General features: G+C 38.6%; 1 protein-coding gene across 7 annotated transcripts in view; it reads left to right on the top strand.

Annotated features, from left to right (window-relative positions):
- arhgef10la (Rho guanine nucleotide exchange factor (GEF) 10-like a) overlaps positions 1 to 24,368 on the top strand; it is a 154,621-nt gene that overhangs the window by 76,208 nt on the left and 54,045 nt on the right. For all 7 annotated transcript variants that reach the window (XM_086149999.1, XM_086149994.1, XM_086149998.1 and 4 more), the window contains 2 exons: positions 4,501 to 4,601; positions 18,959 to 19,080. In XM_086149999.1, the coding sequence (XP_086006125.1) occupies positions 4,501 to 4,601; positions 18,959 to 19,080 (223 nt within the window). The remainder of the gene's footprint in view (positions 1 to 4,500; positions 4,602 to 18,958; positions 19,081 to 24,368) is intronic.

The following is a 24,368-nucleotide window of genomic DNA, read 5'->3' as shown; positions in this document are numbered from 1 at the left end:
CATTTGGTCTTTATAATCTACTGCTGAGGGAATACTGACAAGATACTGACACAATCTTCCTAAGTACTTCTGTCCTTCTATGTCAGCTATTCACACACACCATTACTCTTTACTTTGTACTCTTTCTGCTTTGTCTGTAGACAAAGCAAACTGACATGCACATATGATGCGGTAGAATCAGTTTAAAAAAGCTGGTACTAGCTCCATGCAGTTAGTTTGAATTTTGAGTCAGAAGTACAATTCAGTGTGACCGGACAGCGTAATCCTCAAAACTGGCCCTTGATGTTTACATGATAGCCCAGATCCTAAAATCTCAGCTTGCTGAACTGGACCATTTTTAAACCACAAGCATAAAACCAGCAGTTCTGACAGAGCACCTTGTGTATCAAACTTAAAGTCCCATGAAATTGAATATTTATTTTCTCCTGCGTTTTCTTTTTCTCCGACTATGTTTTTGTGCTTTAAGTTTTTTTATGGTACATCTACAAATATATTTATGAAAAAAAGCCTTTGCCTTTTCATTCTCTCTCCTGTACCATTGTGATTTGGAACCCTGATTGATGTATGATCCTCAACGGTAACGGTCAGTGTATTTTTTTATCATTTTTCTACTCTGATGTTTGGTTCTTAGATAAAAGAGCCCCTGTTCACACATTGGGGAACTGACTTTTTTTTTCCTGAAGTATTTTGAAGTCACTTAGCCAGCAATTTATTAGGGTTCCTCATTGTGACAACACTTGCAAGGACAAATGTGTGTTCTACCTCTTGCTGCTCATCTGAAAGTTTAACCTGCTAGGTTTCATGATCTTAGATGCGTCTCTGAGGGAAGGCACATTTATAATCAACTTTTTACAAATATTTGCTTATCTCCACTCACTCCCTTCTGCCTAATAGACAGAAAACAGATTTTTGCAAAACTGCCTCCTCTTATGATTCCCTGTTAAGCCATCTTTGGGGGGGAGTTATCTATTGATACGCTTTCTTTTGTAATTGTGTGTTTATTGCGCCTCTCTGTCAAGTCGCATGGAAAGCCCACTGCATGCACATCTTAAGGTGAGTATGTGAAATTGGGAATCTTTAAAGTCTGCATCAAAGGGATGCATACAGGGAAAAGTGTGAATAGAAATACACAGAACATGATTTGTGGCTTCCTGTATTGAATTTGTTTTTCCTTCAGCTGTATGTGGTGATTTTCTAATGAGTTTTCAATAAATCAACATCTATGGACTTTGATAAATAACAAAATTAGATTACCAAAAACAAGTGGTACTCAAATTTGCATTGTGTACATTATCAGCTAAACTAACGGATATAGATGTTCCTTAATCACAGATATGTCTTTGGAAGTTTTTTTTTCATAGTAAGCGCATTTCAAATAATCACGGGTAGCTGATACACTTCATATTTTTCCTAACAACATGGCATTTATTTGAAGTCTCTATACTCTATGGGACAAGGTATAGTGTTAATTCTGGAAAACACAGTGAATCATAGACTGACTGGTAAGATGTAGTTTAAAACATTTGCCTGTGAATGTGACCTAAGAAGGTGGCTTGGGTGCAGCATGGCAGCTCCAGTATGACCTCAGCTCATAGAAAAACATCTAATAACCCAAATACCTCAAAGAAGAGGAGGTGACATGAAGACATCTGTTATGATTCCATGCCAACAACATAGAATCAAAGTTATCAGAATGCGATTTAGAATAGTGAGATATTTACTTCCACCGTTGGCAGGATAATTTCCTCTATGTGATTTAGACTCCGTTAATATCATTTTGTATTTCTGTTTCTTCTTGGCAAATATGGAACGGAGGAACAGAGCCACAGAATTAGTAGCGATTGGCTGCTAGACCGATTAGCGAAGCCAGGGCTGTGTTCAAGTATTCGTACTCCTAACACACATGCAGAGTTTTGGCTTAATTTAGAGGGTTACTGTCTCTGCCTCTCGCTGCAGCCTGCTATTGTATATATGTAAGATTCTAATATATTATTCAAAATGCAGGATCACTTTCTTCAAAAAAGTGAATTTAGTGCCGTCTTTCTTTGAAGCATATTGAAGAAGTGTGTTCTCATTTGAAAGTTTTATGTCTTGTGCATCAGGAAGCCTCTTCTGAGGGAAAACATTTCACAGGATTCCCAAACTGTCACAGCACCACATAGGGAAAATGCTCTGTGTTTAAAGGAGATGAAAGTAGCAAATATGATTGGCAACGCTTGTCAGAGCCTTTAACATGCCAATGGAAAATGTATTCTTTCTCATCCCACCCTGTTTCCATGTTGGCAAAGGTTCCTTGACGATTCAGGCCACAAAACTACCAAATATTCCCTCTGCTCATCTTGAACGCACAAGACAGAGCACAGCTGCATTTTGATTTAAAATTCCAATGTCAAAAATATTTAAGAGGTCAATCTTGATTTTCTTAATTACCATATTGTAAGATCTTTATTACCCAACAGTGGAGGTAGAGCAATCGTCTTTGGAACCGACCATTACTGGTTCGATTCCCGGCTCCTCCTAATGTGTTGAAGTGTTGTTGAGCAAGACACTAAAACCCGACTGCTCCCCTGTCGCTTGTCAATGGTAGCCTACTGCTCATGGGTCATCCATGATGGGTTAATTGTAGAGAATGAATATCCCCACGGGGATCAATGAAGGATAAATTACTATAGAAACAAATAAACAGCTGTCAGCAAACTATCAATTCATTCTGAATTGTTTTAATAGATGTTTGCTTGGTTTGTTCAAGAGGCGAACAGGACAGAACAGATACTGTATTCAACACATGGATTGAACAGCTCAATACTTTATCTGTCATGTGCGATGGAGGTTAGCAAACCTGTAAAAAGAAGGAATTGGCAGGCTGGAAGGAACCTGAATGACTTATTCATTGTGAAAACGAAAAAGACAAAAAAAATGAAGCAGGGTGAACTGACTAAACTAACTGAGTGAAAACTGACAAGACAGGCAAACATCTCAGGAGACAAAGGAAAACAGAAGACCTGACCAAAACAGGGAGAAAGCAGAGAATGCGAGTAAAACAAGGAAAAGGTGCAAAACTTGAGGGCAAGCAGGGAGTTGATTGGGTGAGGAGACAGTAGGAACAGAAGTAAGCTGACAGGCACCGAGTTACCGATGAAATGCTGGTGATCACATGGCAGAATAAAAGGAACGAAAGGTATGATGTAAAATGTTTTAAGATGAGATAGAGAACCATATCAAAGTAAAACAGGGACTAATAGAATAAAAAACACGAGCCGCAAGAAAACTACAGATGATACATTAGACAAATGCATTTGTGACAAAATCAAAGACGTTTGTAATTTAAACTACCGGTAAATGTCCTGACCAGTAAAATAGCAAATGCAAAATAGCAACTCAAAAATCAACACAGTGAGTAAAGAGGCTCACAATGTAAATGAAAATATAAAAAAAAAAATCTGTTCTCTACAGCGAAGCAATTATCACACATAAACCATACGATATGAAAACTTTTACTAAGGGTAGGATTTCTGACAGAAATGCATAGATGACATTATAATACGCAGCAGTGGTTTTTCTGTTTGAGTGTCAGGTAAAATATAGTTCCATCCATCCATTGTCTGCCACTTATCCTGCTTTCATGATTGTGGGTTATGCTGGAGCCTATCGCAGCTGTCATTGGGCAAAAGGTGGGGGTACACCCTGGACTGGTCAATTGCAGGGCCTAAAATATAGTTGAGCTGTTGTTGTTATTTATTTATTTTTTCAGGAAATCAGTGTGAATTGTTGTTGAGTCTGTATCATTTGGGTTTTGGGTTGTGTAGCCGCCTGTTATCAGTATTTCCCAGCTGTAAGGTTGCATTTTTAATTTTTTCTTCAAGGGAGTAGAATGTGTCAGTTTTCTGGGGATATCTAGTATGTCTCACCATTACCGATACTCTCTGACAAGAGATTAATGACATTTTAACTATTTAAAAAAAAACATCCGTATTCCTGGCACAGTATTCTTAACAGTCTGCCAGGATATCAGCTTTTAGTGCATTTTTGGTCATGGGTGACGCATAAAGGACGACACAGCCACGTGTTGAACAGCCTCTTAATTTATTTATTTATATATCTTCAGGCTTTTTAAAAGTGTATTTCCCACTTGGGAAAATAAAGCAGGCGTATCAGTAGAACAGATAATTAGGATAAGCAACACAAAACTTGACACTGGTCCAGTTCAATGCTCAGTTGAATATGCTCAGCTTATTAAAGAATTGCCATTAGTGTGCACAGTTTCAATCAAATATAGTTATTTTGAATCACATTTACCAGCTTAATTATTTTCATTGATTCAGAAAAATTAACAGACAACAAAATGCCATTCCAGGCCACCTAATATCAAAATCAGTCTTTCTGTGACATTGATCAAACGAGTCAGACAGTAGCAGTGCTCAAATCTCTTATTCTAAAAGGACATACAACCAAATTTTCACCTCAACCTTTGTTTTGTGCCTGTTTGTTTTCTCCTACCAGGTCTGGACGTCCTGTCAGCTTCATGGTGGTCTTCAACACACCCAACCCTCTCAGCAAGGTCTCATGGGTCAACAGGCTGCACTTGGCCAAGATTGCACAACGTAAGGAAACACACTTTTACAAAGTTTCAGAAAAGGCACAAATTGAGAGACAAAACATGAAATGCAGTTGCACTCCTATATTCTATTGTCGTATTTCTATATCTAATCATTCAGACACCTCATGTATACGGATAAAGTCAGGTCTGAACTAAGATGGTCTATGAATGATTGATGCAGGCCTGTTTTAATACTCAGGGCTAATTATTACAAAGTTGTTAAATCTCTAAACACAAATCCAGTGCAGGGAAACAGGATCAACAATGTTGTTTTTTCCCGACCCCTTCTGTTCTGCCTGCCTTCATCTAGCACAGGATAAAAAAAAAAAAAACAATTAATAAACAAATATAAAAAACTGTAGCAAAGCTGAGTGGCCTCGATAACTAATAAACAAGGCAATGAATAGGAGCCAACATTTAATGTGAAATAACAAATGTAAACCATATTGAGAGGTAAAATGATAATAAAACTCTTCGGAGCTCTCTGATATTCAATGGTGCAAACCTGCTGTTTGAAGAGCTCATGGGAGGTGCATTGTCACCGTAAGACTCATATTCTCTTTTAGCCCTGAGCCCTTTAATAAGGGCCCTTTAATGATGTTGACCGTGCTTTTAGAAATTTGTAGCTTGGCCCGATGTGCCTTTGAGAGATGACGTTTCAAGAACATCAGCCTTAATGCTTGCCCTCATTTATTTACATTAGACATTTACCGGCCCATATACTTCCCATTACGTGAAGAAGTGAGGCACTAGGACTCCTTTTCCCACTTTAAGCACTGACTGTGGGTGCAGTCCTAAGGTACATGACAAATAGACCCTTTGTTATTGATTTGCTGAGCTACAACGGACCAGAGAGGTGGACTTTTATAGAGCAAGCAACCACTTTATTCGACAGTGATTGCACTAATCCTATCAACACATACCAATAACAGTCTCCATTACTGAGTACAATTGGTGTCAACATTATCTGAAAAGAGAAACCCTGAATTTTGTCCATGGCACTTCTCTTTACAAATTTAAATAAATCTATGTGGAGCTTTATATCAGATTAACAGGGTCAGAGACCAGTTGATTACAGAACACATCGCTAAGATGGCTGTAGTGCTGCAGTTTACTCTGCTACGCTGTTAATTTAAAGCAGTCAGTATAAGTTATGGGATTGTCCTGACTTAAGGTTAAGATTAGCTCTATCTGCCAGTGCCACTGTACAGTAACTATGTGTAATAACATAATACGTGAAAGATTAGGACAGGAATACTAAGTAGGTGGAGAGTTTCTCAGGCTCTTTATTCCAACCATGCTTTTGTTTCAAGTCCTTAGTTGATGAAGATTAATTTGCAGAGCATGGTGCTCTATCAACCCCAGTGACACAAAGGGCAAAGATATAGACTAATTAAATACACCAGTGCAATTGATATTTCCCATGGATCAATGTAAGTGTGGGATCTGTTAATTAAATCCGTGGTAATGTTTACTCATCATAAACATTTCCCATGTTTGAGCACAGTGAGATTGGGAGATAATCTTTGCTGTTTGACAGATTAATTTTAGAGCTACAGAAAAATCCTGCCAGCAATAATGGGTTGAATGACTTGTTAAGGAGGAGAATCTCCTGATTTTTATTGGTATTAAAAGTATTATCAAAGGATTTACAGCCATTTGCACTAAAGCAGCACAAAACAAAAACATCTCCTAAAAGGTTGAGCTTTGGTTATTTTAACAGATGCCACAGTCACCATAGTAACCAAGCCTGGTGAATCTTGGGGCTAATGAAAGTAAAGCCCTCATCTTCTCTCTTAAAGCCCAAGCAGGCGGGCGCATTTGGCATACACACCCTGTCCCCGTCTCCTATGTGTATACATTGGCATGGCACGTGTCACACAGTGGATTAGGGGGTGTGTCAGAGTGTGAGCCAAAACTGCCAAGCCACCCTCCTCTCATCTATTGATCCATGTGCAAGTGAAAAAGCAAGGGCCTGCTGCACTTAGCAATGTAACCACAGGCAACAGCCCCCCGCCTGCCCTCTGTTCCCTGCAGTGGGACTGATTGCTTATCTCAATCGTCCTTTCACCCGTTCTCCCTCCAACACACACGCGCATAAACAACTGCTCCTGTGCACACCCTCGCCATCCCCTTTGCTTTCCCCTCAATTCATTCCTCTACTTATGTCACAGCGGCAATCTCTCGTGATTTGACGGCCTCTTGTTCTTCATGTGAGGGCCATTTAAGAATGCAGCCTCAACCCTGTCTGAAAGGGCTGGAGCCGCTTGGTAGGAAGCAATTAATTCTGCTGTGAGAAAGCCCATTAATTAGGTAATGTTTCAGGCTATTTTACGAAGACCCTTCAGAAACAGTAGGGCCACTCGGAGAGGCATGAAAGATGCAGTGGCACACCATGCAATTAATGAATCCCAGGCCTCCTGGTGAGCATCACTGTTGGGTAGTCTTCACTGTTAGTCACAGTCTTCACCTTTCTGAGTCAAGGCCAAAGAACTTTACCAAATGCACCCACCAAGTGACAAATACTGTTTGCTGTGAACTTGTCCCAAACTTCATTTTCTGATGGCCTGACTACCCCAGATGCTGTAGCTGAAGTACGAACAGATTCAAAAAATCAGAAATCACAGATTCAGAAATCACAACTGCCATCTTTGAAATTTCAATAAAAGTTGTTGACATACATTGCGTGCAACAATAGGCGAGTTGTATTTTTGAGGATTCATTTTGTCATTGTACAACCATTATTAGGCAACTTTTAGTCTTCAGAATAATTATACAGCCAAATGAAAAACAAAGATTCTCTCAACTCACTTGTTTATTTTCACCTGTTAATGTGAGAATGATAGACAAACTCAAAAATTGCAAATAAGAATTTCCAAAATAAAAAAAACAACAAAAAAACACCTCAGTGACCAATAGAGGTGCCCTTCTTTTGGATAATAGTCACAAGCCTTTCATTCACAGAGTCAGTCAGTTTCTTGATCTGGTTGGAATCAACCACAGCCCCCCAGACACTGTTCAGAGAGGTGTACTGTTTACCTTCACTGTAAATGTCCTGCTTAGAAGTTCTCAATAGGGTTTACATCAGGTGAAGAAGGGGGCCATGGCATCAGTTTTCCATCTTTTAGGCTGTTAGAGGTCAGCCACGCAGTGGAGTACTTTGATGCATGTGATGGAGTGTTGTCTTGCATGAAAGTCAAAGTCTTTTTGAAAGATGCTGATTTTTTTCCTGTACCACTGCTTGAAGAAAGGGTCTAAAAATTGGCAGTCGGTGTGAGAGTTGATTTGGAGTCCATTTTCAACCTGAAAAAGGTCCAACTAGCTCATCTTTGATAATACCTGGCCAAACCGGTACCCCACCTCCACCTTGCTGCGGTCTGAGTCGAAGTGGAGCTCTGTGTCCGTTACTGATCCAACCACGGCCCATCCATCTGGTCCGTCAAGAGTCACTCTCCTCTCATCAGTCCACAAAACCTTTAAAAGATCTATCTTCAGATATTTCTTGGCCCATTCTTGACATTTCAACTTGTGTCTTATTCAGAGGTGGTCAGGTTTCAGCCTTTCTTACCTTAGCCATGTCTCTGAGAACCGAACACCTCGTACTTCTTGACACTCCAGGTAAGTTGCAGTTATGTAATACGCAACACTGGAAGATAATGGGTTCCTGGGAGGTTCATATTTGATTCTTTTGGCGGTTAATTTGCGTCTTCTCTCATCGACACGTTTCTTGCGACCCTGCTGACTATTTGCAACAAAATGTTTGATGGGTCCGTGATCACGCCACAATATCTTAGATATTTCAAGAGTGTTGCAGTCCTCTGAAAGACTTTTTACATTTTTTGACTCTTCAGAGACAGTTAAATCTATATTTTGTACCATTTGTCTTGAGAAGAATCTGCTTAATAATTATGCACACCTCGATAAAGGGTGTTGATCTCTTTAGGCCATACAGTCCCTTGTTACACAAATACACATCACCGGATATGCATTAAATCCAATGAGCAAATGTATACCGCTCGGTGTTGGAAATTATGGATAAAATGATGACATGGTCAAAATAATCACTTACCTAATCAGCGTGCACATAGTGTATACATGGTATTTTTATGGCTAGTCATCATTAATACCCACTTATATTTTGGTGTTTCAAGGACAGTGTAAAATAAACCTGTTTTTATATTATTATCAAACACATAATTTGTCTTCGGTAATTTTATCTCGTCCTGTTTGCAATCTTTCAATCCCTTCAATCAATTCCTGCTGATTCTCAAATAATTCTGGTGTGATGTTTCACACAATGTTATATTTATATTTATCAGTAATTGCATGAATTCTTTTGTAATGTATTGACAAACTTTTAAAAGTGATTAACAGCCATAATTTCCCCTCAACATTTTCCCATAGTTTCAACAAAGAGTTGATTTAGTGAAAAATGAACCATAAGCACATTGGCCTGAAGGCAATGTATTTATGGATTAATTATGTATCACTTTACTAATGAAATACATTACAGTTAAACCAATTCATCAAATGTGAATACATTGCTGATCCTACAGAAGAGTCTTACTTTTCAAAAAGAAAATTCTTATGCTGACACAAAAATCACTATTTGCTTGACTTGGACTTCTTTTTTTTCTCCACATGGAGTATTTACATGAAATGCCATTTGATTGCTCAATCTGCCCCTACATGTTCCTGCCTTATGTTCACTTATGTATACATAGGAATTACACCTCACATCCTAAAATGAAGTCTGAGCATCGCAATTTGACACAAAGACCCACACTGACCAAGCATCTAATGTTTGACAAGGCGGAACAAGTTGCCCAAACACAGCAGTGGGACATCACTGTGATTCCTCTAAATGAAAGTAACAGGATAAACACTGATATGAGGATGTGTCGGGGAAAATGTGTTCTGTGATGTCTAATCACTCACTAAATCATCCATGAGAACATTAGCTATTTGTGGTGTCCACCATTCAGGGACCTTCCGGAGCGCAGCACCCATTTGAAACTTAACAAGCCCACGGTTCGGTGCCTTTGAAATGCTGATTCAACTATAGGTCTCTCCCGAGCACAGGGCAGGCCCGATTTTGTGTGCAGCGACGAGGAAGCCTCAGTGACAGTACGCCATCCGTGAAATTAAATCAACAACTCCCTTATTGTAATTACATTTGGTTAAATGGGAAGGCAAAGTGTGGGTGTAATACAATTAACATGTAATTGTCATCCTGACCAGCTTGGTGCTGATCTACTTTCAAATGAGAATTCAATTAAATCCTTCACCCTGTCCTCTTGTCCACTGTTTGTTTTTACGTTACTGATTTGACAGGGTCCCGAGGGGCTGTGTGATCACAAGCCTTTTAATTTATGTGATCAATGTGGATTAAAACGGCTTTCTTTTGTACTATGAGTTTTAGTCTCCTATTAACAATAACACAAAGCACCTTATAAGCATAAATTAAATGTCACAGATAATTGACAACAAGGGCTTGGACTTGACGAGGTATAAGTGCCGTGTCGGATGAATGTGAGTAAATGTCAAGTTTGAGATTTTAGTGAGAGCTTTTCAATGGATATTAGGACAAACGGGAATGTTAATCCAGGTGTTGCGACTAATGAAAACTGGATGGTATGAGTGAAAAAGCAAACTTTAATATCTGTTGTTCTGTCTGCCAAATGGATGTAGAATATTGAATTGCAAAATTTCTTACAACTTAAGAAATTTGATTCAAATCAAACCAAAGCCAGTCTTTATGTCTTGATGTAAAACAATTTGACACTGCTTAATTAATATTTGGTTCTGTTAGTAATTAAAACCTTGAATGTCAGGTTAGCTTAAAGAAAACATTTACGGCATGTCGATAAGGAAAATACCCACTTGCTGAGTTGTTACTTGTTCACACACATGGTGACGACTTCTTCTTATCTTGTGTTGCTTTGGCACTCAAGCTGGCAAATCTGGTAAAAAATCATTCATCAAGCCTATGTAAGATCTATAAAGGGTGCTTGTGGCCCAGATCTAAGCTACGCCATGGATATTTCTGCTGGAATATAATGTAATAGTAATTTTTTCAAATCAGCCCTACATTTATTGGCTTTTGGAGAATTGTATCATACTTGATTGGTAGCATAAAGACATTTTATTCATAATATTTTATTAATTTTTTTGTCAGTTGCGGTTGATGTCATTTGAATGTAAGGTAGGAAAGTGAGCGGGCAGATTGAGATGTTTATATGTAAAACACTTTGAGTGTTCAATTAACTAAAACATCTAAACTGACCTCATCTTAGCAGCGTTTTAGTTCATAATGGCTGTTTTGGGGTGAACTTTTCAATTGATGTTTTGGAATTTAGTTAATGATCAAGTAGAATAGTTCTTCACTGAGCAGCTGTTATTGGCACATGTAGTTGTGAGTCGAATGTTGTTGTCAGTATCAATAAAGTTTTAAAAAAGCTATAATAAATTAACAAGCTTTTAAAGAAATTGAATAACCTGAGGCTTCCAGCCATGCTACGTAGAACATACTTAAACTCACAAGGACTATGTTTTTGTCAAGCAAATTTATGGTTATTATCTTTGCAAAACAGTATTTTGACATTATGGATTTGTGCCATTTTTTGTTTTCATGCGCACAAATATATCTTTTTAGCGCGGTATGATGCTGGAATGAAGGATGATCCTTAGTTCAAGTCCACCCTTGTCTTTCTTTTATCCTCCATCAAAAGAAAGCAGGAATACAATGTGTAGAAAGATGTTGAAACAATTTTATTTCTTGTTTATTTTTTTGGCAGCGATGCTGAAGATGGACAATAATAGCACAGACTGTCCAGTCTCCTTCCAGGTCACACCCATCTCTCTCCATTATCCCCATCAAAATAAAGCAGAAATCATAATATTTCCAAGAAAAGAAAATTCTTTGAGATATTAATTTTCCTACTTTGTTCTGATAATGATAATAGGGAGGGATGGAGATGGCATGAATTCCTCTCTCTTCAACTGTACTATTCCTGTCCCTCTTTATTATTGCAAATCAAAAGCAGGAATAATTATCCCTCAAAGAAAATGTCTCTTTTTAATCATTTGTTATATTTGGATGAGACTGAAAAACTAGGTATCCTTGTTATGAAGCCCAGATATGCACAAAACATGCTCGTATTGAACATGCTCTCAGTCATTTTAACAATAGTTTAGCTAATATATACCTGAGTAGATCATGCCTTCTAGTTAAAGATCTCAGACTACCAACACTAAAACTCATATGTGTATTTCTCCCCCCTCCTCGTATTTTTCTGTCCTGCATACATATGCCTGCTTTTTCAAGGGAAGAATTAAAGCTCTTGTTATCCTCTTGGTGTTGCTACTGGCCTTTGAATAGTCTTCTTTAAATTCCTGAAGTCGAAGCCATAGATTTGTTAGTTTCACCTTGTCCGTTAATAAATCTACAAGTAATAAATCTTATCCAGTTTGAAGTTAGACAAAGAAGTCTATTGCTTATCTTTAGTGGTTTATTGTCACAGGGTGTGTGACATTATTTGACACAGATACTTAAGACAACCTTAGATCATGGTGAAGCTTGGATCCACCCAATTCCTTCTAAAGTCCTGAGACTCAAGATTGATGAGCAGCCAGCCTTAAATATTCAAATGGCATTGATTTTTGTGTTGTGTCTCTTTGCCCTGTACATCATTAGTTAGATTAGACCCCACCTATCAAGCCTTGACCAATGTAGCTCCTTACTGGCACATCTTGCTGCAGGACATTCAAATCTCTACAGATGTTCTAGAAGACAGTGAAATGTCTGCTGTAGCAGCCAACTGCTGCAGCTCACCCTCCTGCGCATATATCTCAACCGGCGTTATATTGCTGCCTGCATCATAATGAAATCTTTGATGCTCACACTGAGCGTCAATTCAAGCCCCAATTCCCTCCACTCACTACGCTCTGCCAAACCCTGGCACCTCCACCAGAACAGGGCTCCAAGTCACTCACCAGATGCTTCTCTTCTGGTTACGGTGGTAGAAGCAGCTTCCGAACCCCATCCAAACTGCATTGTCCTGCTGTGTATATTAAATATAGTATTGTAGATAAATGAGAAAAAGTTAAGGACCTGTCTTCTTCACAATCACCCACACATAAAGCTGCCTCAAATGATCCTATGTGCCTCCGCATAATGTTTCATGGTTTCTATGCCCTTTTTAACTCAAAACTTTGCTTTAAAGCGTTTGCTAATTCTGTTCCTCCTTACAACAGCCTCTTCAGCTTTCTAAGCCACACATCACTTTGAAATTTAAAAGAAAAAAAGGGCTGCTAAATGAAACAATATTAATTGTGACTTTTTGTTACAAAGTGGTATTTTAGTCTTGTGACGACAGGTCTGTGGTGACAGATGTGCAATAGTCAATCATTATCATAGTAATTGTCGTTGTTTTTATTCTAATGGCATTACCTTGAGGATATTTCAGCTGTAGTTGGTTTGAGTTTTTGTTTACAAGTGACCACCAAACAAAGTTGTTTGATTTCATTAATTGATGCTGAAAGAGGTATAATAACACTCAGTCCTCCATAAATTCTTCAAGTGTTAGGTTTTCGTCCGTATGACCGCTATGGATCACTTGCAAGATTTAGCATAGAACGACAACGGTGTCTGCACAGCAGAAGGGAAGAGGCTGCATACTGCACCTGTGCCAGCATCCTCATCAGTACGCCTGCCGTGTTGCAGATAAAGGTGTGAGCAACCAGGAGAAGCTGGGAATGCTGCGCTTCACTGCAGCCACTGTATGCTCAGCCTGATGTTTTTGATGCCGCTCTTATACAAAATATATACAACAAGATGTGGAGGAGGGTTCACCGTATGTTCTTTGCATCTCTGTCCCCCTGCTGTGAAGGAGCGAGTCAGTGAGTCTAGTGTTGTATGTACTCATTGCAGTGTGTGCAGATGAGGAATCAATCTCCACCTAAATCAGCAGGAAAATCCCAAGAAACTTCTGTGATGTGCAAAAAACACTCCAAGGTTCTTCATGACCTTTACCACACCAGATTTCAGTGATGATCTCAGAGCAGAGATTACACATTTAAACAAAAACAAATATATCTCGGCCCCCTCAGACTGCACCGACCGTTTAGTTCATTGTCTTTTACTTCTAATTAGCTGTTTAGACTTTTAACAGCAATGGCCTCAGGGATGTAAGAAGACAAAATCAGAGCTACACACATGTGCGTCAGTGAGAGACACACTGTGTGAACAACAAAGCCAGGCTAAAGTATGTGTGACGAAGAAGAACGCTCAAGGCAAGTAGCAAAGGATAAGAGGAGTGGGTTGAGTATGCGTGCCATCATGGCCAAATAAGCAGATTAATGTCCTCAGTGGTTTTGCCTCGGTTTTTGCCACTGGATGACCGCAATGCACTTCAGTGTGGGCAAGGCCTGCCCGCAAATGATCCGGTGAACATTTAACATACTCTTACTCTAATTAGTAGTATTATTATAATAGCATTATTTTACACACTACTTCACCAAGAACCGTCAGTACCCAAAACTTTTCCAAATTTTATCAAGTCACTGAATGACAGCAAAATGATGATAAAAATGTATGCATTTTTCATTTCTTTCAAATTTTTCACAATGTCACATCACCCAAAAAAAAGTATCTTCTTGTTATCTGAAAGTTACAATTAAACCCTGTTCTCCCAAGCATACTTTTGGGGAAAAATATCAAACAAAACATCTCCATAGTGCTTTAATTGCAGTACTCTTTTCTTTGTGTTTCTTCAAATTATGTTTCTACTAAGGTCTTTTATTTGTGTGAAATCCAAATGCAAATGATATTGAAACTCAAATATTACACAATGAACCATCATACGATAAGATGTTATTAATTAAGCAATAATTAAACATTTTTCTTCATTAGTCAGCACATAAACTCATGATGACCCATATGAGTGTCTTGATTATATAATCCCCAACACCAGTATTTCCTGTACCGAGAAGAAAGCAAGGCAGATGTGTCTGAGCATCTGAATTTAATAATTGTTACTGCATTTCATTGCATTACATCATCCTGTTTAAATAGAAATGACTAGTAATCCCTTGTGTATGAGCAAGTGTGTGTGTGTGTGTGTGTGTGTGTGTGTGTGTGTGTGTGTGTGTGTGTGTGTGTGTGTGTGTGTGTGTGTGTGTGTGTGATATCACTGACTTTGTCCGCAAGTATATCTTTACACCAAAGTGTTTTATATATATATATATATATATATATATATATTATTACATCGAATCCACATTCAAAAACGACGACTAACATAAAATAGTATCTATTCATTTTATTTTCTGTAATGTAACTTGTGTGTTTGATTGTTATTGTATGGGACTGCTGGTATTAGTGACACTGCAGTAGTCTGTTGCCTGTGGAAGCACACTTCCAGTGTTTGACATTAATTAGTATTTATTGGAGACCACAGCGAGTAGTGTGGCTCGTACCCCTTCTCTGTAATTACCCGTTCAAAGCTGACATGGAAGTTTTTTCCTGCTCGTTTGCAAGTTCTATTAATGGAAAAGTCAATATGATGGTAATTTTAAGAGCAGTAATTTCTAAGGTTTCATATCAGTTGGAATGTAGCATAAATGCATGGAATAAAACACATCAAAAATTCTGTTTATCGAAAAAGGCTTTATTCGTCATTGTACTGGGTTATCAAATGCGGTCTGGCACTGTTTCACATTCAGGGGCCTTAAGGAAAAGAGCCTACACGTTTATTTCAAGAAATGGTAATTACAGAAAAACATGCACCTCTTGGTTATTTCCTGTACTTGATGACTGCCCAACAAAATACATGTCATATTCTGAAAAATTGCCTGTGTTCCAGAGATTCAAGCTTGATACGGGATTCTCACTTAGTAATCATACTATGTAACATTCTGCCCATTTGCCCCCACCCCCACCCAAAGATGATGTAAATGACATCAAACACATTATTAAAGATTAAAATGAAGAACTATTCATCCATTATCTACCGCTTATCCTGTTGTCAGTGTTGTGGGCCACATATAGAGACAGACAACCATACACACATCTGGACAATTTTTCTAATGTATTTCAATTAACCGATTGCATGTTTTTTGACTGTGGGGAGGAGCCCAGAGGAAACCCACACCGGGTTTACCATGTGCTGCATGGGTTCTCCCTGAAATATCTGGTTCCTCCCAGAATCCAAAAATAGCAGAGAAATATCTGAAATAACTGAATGCGTTCATAGGTGTGAATGTGTCGATGTGACCTTTTAATTGACTTATGGATGGTCCATGCGAAACCCCGCTGCTCACCCATTTTCAACTGGGACAGGCATAATGCTCCCCCACAACCCTTGGGTTACCTGAGGTTGTCTCGAGACTGAATTCATGAATGCTTGTTTTAGATTTGGAATGGTCAGGAGTCTAACACATAAGACACCGTAGCTTTTGACCTTGTAAGAGGTGTGAACGGTCAATGGAAATTCAGCCTTTAAAAATTGAACATTCAGCAAATGAGGCATTGCTTTTACTTCCAGTTGTCAATGAATAAGCTGCAAGCTACAAGCTGAAACATATTATGGGGAAATGGATTTCTGATATTTGATCTAAAGGTTATGCAAAGAGATGGGTATTAAAACACACTAGATTTTGTATGAAATAATGCCCATTGCATAGTAAGCTGCATGCTGCTAAGTGCTAATATTCAGTTTGATATTTTAGTTAGTACCAGGTAGTACCCTTTGTTTTGTTACTTTCTTTTAATTCTAAATAAGGTCTTTGATATTGAACTGCCGATCTCCACCCAGTCCCATATTAGTCAACCCCAGTATTCTGCCATGTCTTTTTATTAACTTTTTTTTTGGTTTCAGTGTCTTTGCTTTCTCCCACTCATGTTCAGTTGTTAGATGATCGGTTGCACTTTGAAATGTCATCAGCAACACCAAGGTCAACTTGGTGTTGAACTTTGATGGTGCACAACATCATAACCAGTATTTCTGCCTAGTTGAGCAGCACTGCTGCCCTTGTTGGAAAAACTACTGCAAAGCCATCGCAGAGCTGTTTTTAACTGCTCATCATGTTAGCTGGGGTGGGCAAACCACGGCCTGTGGGCCACATACGGCCCATTGGTCTTTTTAATCCGGTCTGTCAAAGATTGGTACAGAATTCATACTTGATGTGAATGATTCGAATGATTAGATCAATGAATGTGGGACCTCAAACGGGAGGTTATTTCATTTTGGGAACTACTTGAGAATTTTCCTGAGCTGAATGACACTGATTGTCTTTGTAATTTAGCCTTTACTCTGGATATACTGACACATGAATGAGCTGGACGTGAAGCCACAAGTGAAAAAACGATTTGTGCATGAAATGCAAGCAAACGTAAGAGCCTTCAAAACCAAGCTGATTTTATTTTCAAAGCAAATGTCAGACACATGTCAGACGAGTCTGATTTGTAAAGTTAACAAATGCGTTTTTTTTTCATTTTTTTATATGTGTCATATCTGTGAAATTTTAGAAGTCAATGCGGCCCCAGAGCCAAAAAGTTTGCCCACCCCTGATGTAAAGGCAAACTGCCAATATTGTTTTTTGTGAAACCTGTAAGTCCCGATCTGTCTTCAATTTAGTTTTTACCATGAATTCATCATTACAACTCAGCAGTGACTGGAGGTTGCAGCCAATTTGCATCTCTTGCAACCGCTTTAATTTTGTGTCCCTGTGTGTGTGCATGTGTGTGTAATACTTTTTTACTGTGGCATTTATGTGAACCATCTACCTCTTCTACCGGTAACACAGTTAATTTGTACTGGCCCAATAATGCAGTTCAAGAAATCAGCATATTAAAATGGGGATCATTTGTGCTAATCTAATAATTAGCTGAGGAAAGTTGATGATTACTCAGGGGAAATCACTAGACTCGATGCCCCTTCCAGCAATCAGTGCATATTTCTGCACTTTTAATATTTGACCTCCCATTTCTCTGTATCTTGGCTGTAGCACTCTCATGGATAGTTATCCATCCAGCACATTGATCTTACTTCAGTCATGTCAGCAGGAAATGTTTAATAGACGAGGAACACATTTCAACTATATGAAATACAAGATTGTGCATAATGTAGATTGCTGACCTCACCAAGGTCAACCCACAAGGGGTTTTGATCTGTGCATTCAATAGGGATAGATGCAACCGATGTTTTACTGCAGGGAGACAAGTAGGCTCACTATTACATCATTGTTACATTGTCTCAAAAAGTGAGCATGTGAAAAATGCAAAATAGGCCAGACTTATGATCTTGGTTCGTTTGAAGTGCATGGCTGTCTATTGCTACCTATTCAGATGATCGGAGTATTATTTTTTGATTGAAAATGATACATAGCCGATATTAGATGACTTTTAATTCCAGAAATGAGAGTAGAAAGTGACAGAAATTATGAAACATGTCTTGACCTTTGACCAGTGCCATGATGTCACTTCCATTTTGGTGGGCTGAAAAATTAAAGCTACAGAGTCATCTGTTCATTTTCTAACTACAGTATTTTTATAAGTGTATTTTATTCTTTTTTCCTCTCAACACAACTCACTTTTCTTACTATTCCAAAGTTCACCAAATGCACATCTGTACTGGGGTTAGAAACCAAGCACCCTGCAAGAATGTAATACCGATGATTTTGTACATTTAACCCAAAAAGTTTTTTTTTTCCTGAAAGCTATCATTCAACCTTTGGCTCTCATTAAAACCCCTCTTTTAACAGTTTAACATGTTTTGTCCAAGAAATATGGGGTCATTGAAAGACTCACAAAATTGTACAAGTTAGCTGGATTAAAATGGAAAATGGCTAGTACTGAAATCTGCAACCAGCGAGGCAAAGGCAATTTTCACTTCTCACTCATGGAGCAATACTCTCACTCCACTCTGCCCATGGTCATACAAACCTGCAACACTGAATGTGTTCAACATCACTTCTGTCACAACAACCTGACTAATTCAAATTAAGAGCAGGAATAGCAGGAGTTTGTCCTTTTCAGGCTCGGAATGTACAGAATTGATTTTTATTCTTAAAAACATACTTTAGCTCATCCTCAAATTGTAAACAACTCTGTAGTGAAGTGACTTAGGGGCACTGAAGAGAAAACCAAGCAAGATGAAGCAGTTTTCAAGAACAGTCTGACCCATTCCAAAGTCCTATCGCTCTGCCTACATTGTAATATCAGAGCTCAATAACACAATCATTATTAAAATCCATATTAAAGCTGTCACTGCAAAAATAATTTCCTCAATAATATCAAGTTTGTATGACCTCAGAGGAATGAAAAAAAAAACAACCTTTATTTCTTTTTTTTTTTTACAGGGGAGGAAAATTCACCAGGCTGGTTATTTGGAGAGAATGAAGGAAAGACGATGACCCCATTGTGGTGTCCGCTGCTCGCCTGTCACATGCCCGTTTTTGCCACAAAATCATCAGAGAGAAAGGTAAGGTATCTACTGCCAAATGGCTAATGCGTAAAGATGTTTTTAATGCAATGATAAGGTACAATGCTTTAATGTTATGTTTGTCAACATCTGGGCTTTCATTATCCCGCTTTCCATTGCAACCTCAATTAAAAAATCATGTTGACTGTTAGTTTACAAAAACAAAAAATTCATGCTGAATTGAATATATAGAAGTATAGTGACTCGTGATTTGACATATAGCTATATAGATGCTGACTTTACTCCTGTGTGATCATGTGGGTGCACAGCAACCCTGCAAATAGTATCCTTATACTGACAATACCTTATGATGCATTCAAGCCCAAGCAATGGGTGAACTTTTTTTGGTAGTCACCCCATTGTGGTTGTCAGTTTTAGTTTTTTCTCCATTGCATCTTCCTGGATTTTCCAATTCTCCTTAAGCTGCAAAGACCGGTGGTGTCTCTTCACAGGCAAGGACAGAGCCTCCCTCTGGATCAATCTGTCAAAGGAATTTGGGTTTCACCGATGCCAGCTTATCTTAAGCAGCCATTAGCCCATAGTTGTCGCAGAATTGTTACTTTAATAAAATTTTGTTGGAAGAGATCATAGGCCCATTTAATACAATCACCTCTCATCGGGTGCAATAAAAGCACACCATTTTGGGATGATCTCACCTAAAAATGCCTAGATTATTGGAATTACAATTTGAAATGAGAGTATCCCTAAGATGCTGAGGAATTTCAATCATTACAGGCTCTTAAGACCTAGAAGGCTCCAATAGATCAAATGGTCAGTGCAGGTGAGACGTAGACTAAGGGGTTTCAGAAGTCAGTGGAAATGGTATGAAATCAATTTTCACAGGCTGAAAGATGATATTTGAACCCCATTTCCTAACACTATAATATGGCTATGGGTCTTACTGAGCAATGCAGGTGGTGGTGGTGGTGTTGGGGTGGGGCTAAATTACTTCAGCCACTGGGGAGGATGTTATAAAGTGATCATGCAATTATCTTAATGGCTCTGGGACACCTAAGCATAAATCAATATTCAAACATTAGATTACCTATGCTGCAACCCAAACACCACTAGCCTTGCCGGCTAGTGAAGAGGGGTTTGGTATTTGGATTCAGTAAGTATAGCTTGGAAATGATTGCACAAAAGTATGTTACAGCTGCCTCCAAATGGAGCCAAGCCAATTAATGCATTTTGAGCCAGAGGAACCCTGTAGTCTCTAAGGTTCTGCTCTTATTCTCCAGTCTTCATAAAAACAAATGAAACACCTGAGCAACCCAGCAAAAGAAAGAGCAGACAAGTTGGTCACAAGAATTTAACACAAAGTTCAGTTTATAAGTGGTCAAATTGAATGTTCATGTTTTTACAAGTTGCTGATGTTCAGCAATCCTGTGGTCCTCTGGAGAGGTAAAACAGTAATTCTTTCAATGTTTTTTTTTGTTGGCTGTTCTTGCGAGGATCACGCAGTATCATGCATATTGAAATACATGAAGCATGATATAATTACATTATCGTATATCGTGTTACAATGCCCACAGCAATACACAATTTCCCCTCAAATTAGGAAGGCTTTGCTGATGAAGATTATTACTATGATTGCAATTCCCTGTCTGATTTATCACACATTTCAAAGGTTTCTGTCTCAGTATATTTGTTTCCTGACTTTGTTAATTAAATATGTCTTGTCTTCATCTGAATAATTACTCATAGTTTTCTTGTTAAAACCAGTGTTGTCCAGACACTGCCTTTCAAAGTGAATTTTGCTCCAATTGTTGCTGCAATTTATGCTTTGTGTTATCTTCTGCTGGAAGCATCAGCAGTGACAAAACCACAAAACTGTTTTGTGTGTGTGTGTGTGTGTACGCACCAAAGAATGGCCATGTGAAGAATAAGGATCCAGGTATCAGGAAGCAGAAGAAGTTAGCAGTAGTATTACTCTGCCATTTTTGACTAAAGAGAAGGTACCATTAAATGGAGTGACTTTAAGTCCTTCATGCAGAGCAGACTGTGATTAGGGGCTTAACTCAGTAGTCGTCCGTCTTCCCCCTCTCTGTGTCTCCATCTTTGCCTCAACTGCTGCCTCCGGGACACACATACACCTTTCTGTGCCAAAGCTCCACAGCATCTCTTTCTCCCGCTTCTCTTGGCACTTTGACTTACTGTGAGTAGAAAGGATGAAGAATAGGAGTTAAAGAAAAGAAAAAAAAGAAAGAAATCCTAGATTAAAAGAGATGTGGCCAAAGGGTCCAAATTCATTTCCCACAGAAAATAAAGTTCTAAGCAGCATAGCATGAACAACACAAGCAAGTCCCTGAAGGGAGCTCAACCCACAGCTGGCTGTGTGATACTCAGAGCTCCCTGGTCCACTCAGTGGGAGCTGGAGAGAGCTACTGGGAAAGTAGTTAGGTACTGGAGATAAACCTTATCACAAGTCTGCTGAGTGGGACTGGGGCAGACAGAGCTCCTTTCTCTTTCTGTATCTCCCTCTCTCTCCCTCTCTTTCTCTCTCTCTCTCACACACACACAGTCTCTCACTCACGCCTGAGCACATTTTCTGATGGACTCTGCGTAAAAAAAAAAAAAAAAAACAGCACAGGCTCAGTTTCATTGATGATGTAACAAAGGGGGCTTGAAGGTTGGCCCAAAGGGATGGTGAGGTTAAGGGATGTGGTTGGGTCAAAGGATTAATAGGATAGTATGTCAGAAAGAGTAGAACGGTAGTACAGGATTTCTACATAGGGGAGTCAGACATTAAATCCAAGGAGTAAGTGTAAATGTTATTTCACTTTCTCCAAGGAAATCTTCTTCGTCCCTGCATTGACCTCTACCATTTCCAGTCTGCAGTTGTGGCTTTTACAAGAGACACTGGTGTATAAATATTAGAGTGTCTATTTAAGAAATTAAAAAATAGCAGGGTTACAACTTCTTGTTGCTATTAAAGGTGGTTCTACAAGGGACCTTCACAGTATTTCCTACACAGTGGGACTGGTTGTTGTTGAGCGGTTCGTAGCATAAAAAGCTTTGAGAAAGTAGAGAAAATATATGAAACTTGTTCTTTTGGCTTTGTCAGATACGGAAGTATGTTGTCTGCATATAAAATTACTTTGTTTCAGAAGTATGCAGTTTCAAAATCTATAATCTTGCTTTGTTGATGAATGAAATGGATGCCGCAAATGTCATTGGTAAACAGTGCAAATAGTATTTGAAAGAGTGGACACCCTTGTCTTTTCTCCTGAAGGTAAAGACTGTGAAGAAAGATTGTCCTAATAACAGATGCAGAAAGTGAATTGTTTATCATGCTAGACCTTGTTGAACGACTCTCTGAATCCAAAATTTTCAAGGGCAAATAAGAGGTGATGCTCACTCTGAAGCATTTTGTATGTAATGATGGTGTTCAAACTATTTCCTAGGAATATGGTTGTTAAATGGAATAATTGAAGAATGGAAGAGGATGAATGATCTAATATGAACAACCACTTTTGTCTAATTAGATTATTTAGGATTTGACTAATTTCAATCATCTGCTTGTTGGTCCTATACTTGTTATTTTGAGATGAAAGTTGTAAGGATATTTGGTCTGTAGCTGAAGGTGAGTATTTGTCTTTTTTGGGTATCAGCCAACTTGCCAAAGAATCATTCACTTGTTTGTGTTAGTTGATTTTTATTTTACTAACTGATAAAAAGAAAGGGGAAAAGCAGCATTGTGACTTATGTACCATTCTTTGTAAACCCAGATTTGTTGTTCAAGTTAATTTAATCCAGATAAGGTTTCAGATTTTATCACTGAGAGAAGCCAGACAGTCCGCAATGCGAATTCAGCAATGATCTTGGTGGTAATTAGAATGCTAATTAGTTAATATAAGAGATTAAGGCATTTAGACTTGCTGTTTTTTTTTTAATTTTTTTATTGAATATCACTGCATTTTTCAAATATTCTCAAAGCCAGACAAACCTATATTATTTCATTTTCTCCCGGAAGATTTTAAAATTAAAAAGCCTCGTTATAGAGATTGTTTTAATGGTATCTATTATCCATCTGTTACAGTGGTCAGTCAGTGCAGCAAATAAAGTAAAATCAATTCAGTAGTATTAGGTCACATATGAACATTTAGATCAACGGCTGTAGGACCTATTTAGTTGAAATACTTTTATAAAAATGACTGCTGTGATTGAATTACTACAATTTAACATTGGAAATGCTCAAGAAAATTTGTCTTAAACACCTGACAAAAACTGGATCATTGTTCTTTGAAAGCAATTTAGATGAACACTGAACCCTGACAGCACTTAATACATTTTATAATGTTACTAGTTCATAGTTGTTATAATGTAGAGTGTTATACATACCCATATGCTCATCAGAAGGAACTAGGTGTTTGTCACCTTGCTAAAGAATCTTACTGAAAAAAGGTTAAAACCGTGACCTTCCATTTAGTACACAGCTCCTTCCCCACCAGAGCTATAGCTCTATCCCCTTCCATGCTAGCGACAAAAATACCTCAGTGAGAGACACCGGTGCTGGTCTGCTTTGTTGTTCATACCCGACACTGCAGCAGTCACAGCTGTTGTGTTACTGCTAATCTCATACACACACACTGTCTCTATGGACTGCACTCTCACCAACGATACACCCTCGCACTGACTTATTCTTTACAATTGGTCTGTTACTTGTGTGACACATTAAAATGTCCTAAAACTTTTTTTTTTTCTTTTAATCCCAACTGCTTTGGACCTATGGGGAGTCAATTAAGGTCTGGTAGGCCTCCGGGTTTGCTTAACTCCGGCAGAAACCGTGATATGCATGCTGCGTGTGTAGTATTTTTATGGTGAGGTGGACAGGAATCCCTTCTTCACATAATGAATCACAAATTCCTCATATCTCCTCCAATAGGAAAGCACCCCTTCCCTTGCAACGCTAAATGGTTCTTAAAAAATCCGAAGCTGCCAAGACTTTCGAAATAGTAAAGGGACATGTTTCCAGATTCCGTTTATGAGCATTAGGCGAGGGCAGGGTTGAGGATGGCTGCTATGCCAGAGCTCTTATAATACCTTGGGGGATTTCATCATGTAGTCTTTGAAGTGCGGAATGACAAACTGGAAAACGGTTTTGGTCTGCATCAGGGTTAGCTTCCTTTCTCTTTTTTTTATGGCAAGGATTAGCCTCTGTGTCTAGCAAAGAAAACCGCAAAACTTGCTCATATATTGCCCCTATTACGCTACATTACAGATCATCAGTTATTTATTTAGTATCTGACTTCCTTTTCTTTTCAGGGTGTGGTGTGATTCATCCTGAA

This window comes from Fistularia commersonii, chromosome 7, assembly GCF_037954325.1.
Source record: "Fistularia commersonii isolate RoL2024-O1a breed Wild chromosome 7, RoL_Fcom_v1.0, whole genome shotgun sequence".
NCBI classification, from domain to species: Eukaryota; Metazoa; Chordata; class Actinopteri; order Syngnathiformes; family Fistulariidae; genus Fistularia; species Fistularia commersonii.
Note: the sequence above shows the minus strand (reverse complement) of the source record. Positions and strands in the feature narration are given on the sequence as shown.